Below are 6000 nucleotides of genomic sequence, written 5' to 3'. Positions count from 1 at the left end.
CCCTCTGTGTCTCTCTTCATCTCTCTATTTTCTCTCTGTCTCTCCCTCTGTCTCTTTCTCTCTCTCTCTCTCTCTCTCTCTGTGTGTGTGTATCTTTCTGTCTCTCTCTCTCTCTGTGTGTGTGTATGTCTCTCTGTGTGTGTCTCTGTCTCTCTCTGTCTCTATCTCCCTCTCTCTGCTTCTGTCTCCCTGCCTCTCTACCTCTCTGTGTCTCTCTGTCTCCCTCTCCCTCCCACTCCCTCTCTCCTTGTCAGTAAAGTCACCTGGGAAAATGCAAATCATACCTGTGCCAGAATCGTAGAATAGACAGATGGCAAGGCTGATGTTTCCTCCCTGCTGGAATGTCAGATTAAATTAGTTCAGGGAAAGAGATGAGATCAGTCAGAATGGATAATTCCTACGATCCATCCAGCCACATGTCCTGCTTGTCAAAACCAGACTGTCTGAGTCCAGACAGAAGAAGACCTGAAGATGTGATCACCCAAGGCAAATTGTGCCTGCCCGCACCTTGCAGGATTTAACCTTGATGTACTTCAGGAAACATTTGCAATTTATGTCAGAAAAAAACCTTTCTTTCTTTCTTTCTTTCTTTCTTTCTTTCTTTCATTCATTCATTCAGTCAGTCAGTCAGTCAGTCATTCATTGGTGTGTCACCTGTCTGTCTGTCATCTATCTATCTATCTATCTATCTATCTATCTATCTATCTATCTATCTATCCCTATCTATCTATGTATCTATCTATGTATCTATGTATCTATGTATCTATCTATCTATCTATCTATCTATCTATCTATCATCTATCTATCTATCTATCTATCTAACTATCTAATCTATTTATTTATCTATCTATCTACCTCCATCCATCCATCATCTATCCATCTAACCCTCTCTCTGATCTCTCTCTTTATTATCAATTCTCTCTGCAATGGATGGAATAAACCTTATGGAGGATTTGACACTCTCAATTGACAATATTGGTCTGCCAAGATGGTTCAATACAGTAGAATGCAGCTGTCTCTGTTGCTGTCGGAGTCAGCCTGACATGAGGAACACTGAGTCTGCGGACCTGTCCTCAATCTCTGGAAACCTGCAGCTGGACAGGAGAGCTGGGGGGGGATCTTTTTACTCCTTTCAAGCCAATTTTTTTTTCTGGCCTTCCTTTTATCTGAGCTCCTGGGGAATATGGATGTTTTGGGTATCCCTTAGCATCAGTTTATGCTTCTTTGCTTTTTAATTGGAGGAGCGGCCCTATCCCAGCTTTTTTCATTATTATTTGTTTGTTAATTTATAGCCCAGCTTTATTATTTTTACAAGTAATAGCAATTGCAACAGCACTTAGACTTATATACTGCTTTACAGCCCCCTCTAAGCAGTTTTACAGAGTCAGCCTCTTGCCACCAACAATCTGGGTCCTCATTTTACTGATCTAAGAAGGATGGAAGGCCGAGTCAACCTTGAGCCAGTCAGGATCGAACTCTTGGCAGTCAGCAGAGTTAGCCTGCAATATTGCACTTTAACCACTGTGCAACCTGGAAGGAAGGAAGGAAGGAAGGAAGGAAGGAAGGAAGGAAGGAAGGAAGGAAGGAAGGAAGGAAGAAGGAGCATAGAATCTCGCTCTTGTGAAGTCATTATTCCTCTCTACAGTACTTTGGTACGGCCCCACTTAGAATACTGTGTTCAGTTCTGGGGGGCCTAATTTAAAAAGGTCATTGATAAACTAGAGCAAGTTCGAAGGAGAGTTACAAGGATGGTGAGTGGTCTGGAAACCACGTCCTATGAGGAACGGTTAAAGGATCTAGGGATGCTTAGTCTGCAAAGGAGAAGACTGAGAGGAGACTTGATAGCTGTCTACAAATATCCGAAGGGCTGTCACAGAGCAGAGGGAACAGCATTGTTCTCATTAGCACATGGAAGGACTAGAAACAATGGAATGAAACTGCAAGGGAGTAGATTTAGATTAGATATCAGAAAAAAAATTCTAACGGTAAGGGTGATAAACCGGTGGAACAGTTTGCCACAGGAGATGGTGGACTCGCTCTCACTGGAGGTCTTCAAATAGAGACTCGGCAGTCATCTTTCTGGGATAGTTTAGTGAATCCTGCATTGATCGGGGGTTGGACCCAATGACCCTGAAGGTCCCTTCCAACTCTATGATTCTATGATTCTAAGTTTCTATGATTCTATGATTCTATGATTCTATGATTCTATGATTCTATGATTCTATGATTCTATGATTCTATGATTCTATGATTCTATGATTCTATGATTCTATGATTCTATGATTCTATGATTCTATGATTCTATGATTCTATGATTCTATGATTCTATGATTCTATGATTCTATGATTCTATGATTCTATGATTCTATGATTCTATGATTCTATGATTCTATGATTCTATGATTCTATGATTCTATGATTCAGGAAGGAAGGAAGAAAAGGTAATAGCAATAGCACTTAGATTTATAGAATGATAGAACCATATATAATGCTTCACACTGTTTTACAGCCCCCTGTAAGCAGTTTTACAGTCACAATCTTGCTCCCCACAATCCGGGTCCTCATTTTACTGACCTGGGAAGGATGGAAGGCTGAGTCAACTTTGAGACGGTCAGGATTGAACTCTTGGCAGTGAGCAGTATGCAATACTGCAATCCAACCACCGTGCACCATGGATGGATGGATGATGGAAGGAAGGAAAGAAGGACGGAAGGAAGGAAGGTAGGAAGGAAGGAAGGAAGGAAGGAAGGAAGGAAGGAAGGAAGGAAGGAAGGAAGGATAATAGCAATAGCACTTAGATTTATATACCGCTTTACAGTGCTTCGCAGCCCTCTCTAAGCGGTTTACAGAGTCAGCCTCTTGCCCCCAACAATCTAGGTCCTCGTTTTCTTGACCTGGGAAGGATGGAAGGTGGAGTCAACCTTCAGCCGGTCAGGATCAAACTGCCAAACATCTGGCAATCATCAGAATTCACTTGCAATACTGCATTCAAATCACTGGGCCACCACAGCTCTTAAATAACTCAAGATAGTGAACATATCCAACACATCTTAGAGTAGTGTTTCCCAACCTTGGCAACTTGAAGATATCTGGACTTCAACTCCCAGAATTCCCCAGCCAGCAGAAGCTGGCTGGGGAATTCTGGGAGTTGAAGTTCAAATATCTTCAAGTTGCCAAGGTTGGGAAAAACTGCCTTAGAGAATGTTGTAAAAGCACTATGAAGCAGTATATAAGTCTAAAATGCTAGTGCTTATGCCTCCAAAGTCTGTTTCTCCTCTCCTTGGTAGAAAGCTATTTCGTGAGTGGTCCTCAGTGTGAAATCAAGGATTTCAGAATTTGGCTGGATAATACTGAAAAGAAAGTCATTATGAACCGCAATAATCCTGGCAGGGGTTTTGCTGATTCAATTTATCACCTGTCTGTGTAATGACGGTTGTTATTATTTTGATTAAAGACAAATTGATTAGACTGTTTGATGCCCCGCTGGTAGGGAGGGGTTTCCTTTCTCTTTATGTATTTTTGGGGGGAAAGCAGGATTAAAATCCCACTCAGGGAGGTTTTACAGCCAGGGCCTAATAAACAGTAAACTCAATCATCATGAAAATAGGCAGTAATAGCCTTCTAAGGCCGTAACGATATTAGAGGTATGGATCAAGGACAGGTGAATTTAAGGCCTGGATGAGTTAGTGGTTCTTTATGAAGCTTGACACATTTGCTTGGCCTTGGATCTGCAAGTCGTAAATTGACCGCCATGGTTTTATCTGCCCCCCCCCCCATTTTTGAAACTTTGGAGGTCAAATCTGAACTTTCTGACTGTGTTTTTGAGAAGATATGTACGCCAGGGGTGGGTTGCTGCCAATTCGGTTTGGATCATCTGAACCAGTGGCAAACTGGCATCGATGGCCGGCTGGCAGCACCCATAAACCGGTCCTCTGGTCGCTGCTCTTTGAAAGCGGCTGGCAAAGAACCTTCTGCGCAATTGCGCAATGTGATGTAGGTACACACAATACACCCACTTCCAATGCCCTGTGGACCGCTAGGGAAGGTAGGTAGAACCTACCCTTGATGTACACTCTTCCTGTTGTTTAAAACTAAAAATGTGCTTCTTCTCCTTCTCTTCCTCTTCTTCTTCCTCCTCCCTCCCACCTCCTCTTCCTCCTCCTCCTTCTCCTCTTCTTCTTCTTCTTCCTCCTCCTCCTGCTCTTCCTCCTCCTTCTCCTTCTCTTTCTCCTAATTTTCTCCTTCCTCTTCTTCCTCCTCCTCCTGCTCTTCCTCCTCCTTCTCCTAATCTTCTCCTTCCTCTTCTTCTTCCTCCTCTTCCTCCTGCTCTTCCTCATCCTTCTCCTCCCAATCTTCTCCTTCCTCTTCCTCTTCCCCTCCTCCTCCTTCTTTTTCCTCTTCCCTTTCTCCTCCTTCTCCTTCTCTATTTCTTTCTCCTCCTGCCGCTACTCTTTCTCCTTCTCCTCCTCTTCTTCCTCCTCCTCTTCCTTGTCCTCCTCCTCTTCTTCCTCTTCTCCTTCTCCTTCTCCTAATCTTCTCCTTCCTCTTTCACTTCCTCCTCTTCCTCCTTCTTTTCTTTCTTCTTCTCATTCCCTCTCTGACTCAACAGGACCCCTGCCATGATTGGATGTTCGTTTGTGGTGGACAGAGACTACTTTGGAGAGATTGGCCTCCTGGATCCTGGCATGGAGGTTTATGGAGGAGAAAACATTGAACTCGGTATGAGGGTGAGTTGTATGTCCATTGTCTTCATGAATCGACGTTCAGTTGTGGCAGTGCTTCTCAATTTATTTTCTGTTGCCCCCACCCCCCAGAAACATTTTGTGCTCCCCAAACTCTCTGCCAGGAGGATTGTTTGCAATATTTGGCACATTTTCGCTGAAAAAATTCAAGCTTATCAGCGCAATTGAGGTGTAATTTATTTGGTTTCATGTGGTCCACTGCCAACATTTTTAGACACAGCAAACATATCGATCTTTTCTCGTCTCCCACCGTAGTCACAGTGAAGCCAAGCGCAACATATACTTCATCATATTTCCTCGTCTTAGCTTTCGGGAGACTTACATTTGTCTCATTATCTCCGTCTCTCTCCTCCTTTCTTTTCATCCCTGTTATATATTTTTCCATGGTGTCTCTTAAGGGTTTGTTATCTGCCCTTCATATCTCCTGCTCGGTGCTGTGTGCTATTGTTCGGTACAAAAAACTCCCTGCGACAAAAAAAAATAGGACATTCCCTGGGGTCACACACACATCAGTATCACTCCACATACACACAGGGAGACCCCGCCCCACTATTTGAGAAGCAGTGAATTAAGGGAAGATCTGAAGAAATGAAATTTTCTCTGTTTACATGGTCATCACTGGCCTTGGTTCTTCCTTTGCTACTGTGTTTCCTTGAAAATAAGACCCTGTCTTATGCATTTTTTGCCACTAAAATAGGCACCAGGTCTTATTTTGGAGGGGAGGTTCATCCACTTGATGCCGTCACTTGCACACATCGCCCCCAGCCTCCTTTTTGCTATAAGACACCTTCAGGAATTTCTTCTGCGACTGGCAAGGCTTTCCTGAAGGCCTATGTAGCTGATAACAGGTCACCCTGGAGTGGTCGGGGTCTTAATTAGGACTTATTTGGGGGCTAGGGTTTATCTGTTTATTTATTTTTTGTTTGTTTGTTTATTCTTATTTATTTAAATATGTTAAGGGTTAAATAAGGTCCAGGAGAGAAATGTGTTTTTAATAGGAAAGTGAACATAAGAACAAGGGGACACAATCTGAAGTTAGTTGGGGAAAAGATCAAAAGCAACATGAGAAAATATTATTTTACTGAAAGAGTAGTAATCTCTGGATGGAGTTGGTTCCAGAGGGCCGGGGCCGCCACAGAGAATGCTCTTCCTCTGGGTCCCACCAAACGACATTGTTTAGTCGACGGGACCCGGAGAAGGCCAACTCTGTGGGACCTAATCGGTCGCTGGGATTCGTACGGCAGCAGGCGGTCCTGAA

At 43.4% G+C, this 6000-nt stretch overlaps 1 protein-coding gene across 1 annotated transcript in view; it reads left to right on the top strand.

The window, feature by feature from the left end:
- GALNT9 (polypeptide N-acetylgalactosaminyltransferase 9) overlaps positions 1-6000 on the top strand; it is a 250617-nt gene that overhangs the window by 193471 nt on the left and 51146 nt on the right. The window contains exon 6 of the mRNA XM_070762664.1: positions 4610-4727. Coding sequence (XP_070618765.1) covers positions 4610-4727 — 118 coding nt within the window. The remainder of the gene's footprint in view (positions 1-4609; positions 4728-6000) is intronic.

Source organism: Erythrolamprus reginae, chromosome 10 (assembly GCF_031021105.1).
Source record: "Erythrolamprus reginae isolate rEryReg1 chromosome 10, rEryReg1.hap1, whole genome shotgun sequence".
Classification (NCBI taxonomy): Eukaryota; Metazoa; Chordata; class Lepidosauria; order Squamata; family Dipsadidae; genus Erythrolamprus; species Erythrolamprus reginae.
This window is presented reverse-complemented; position numbering and strand designations above follow the sequence as displayed.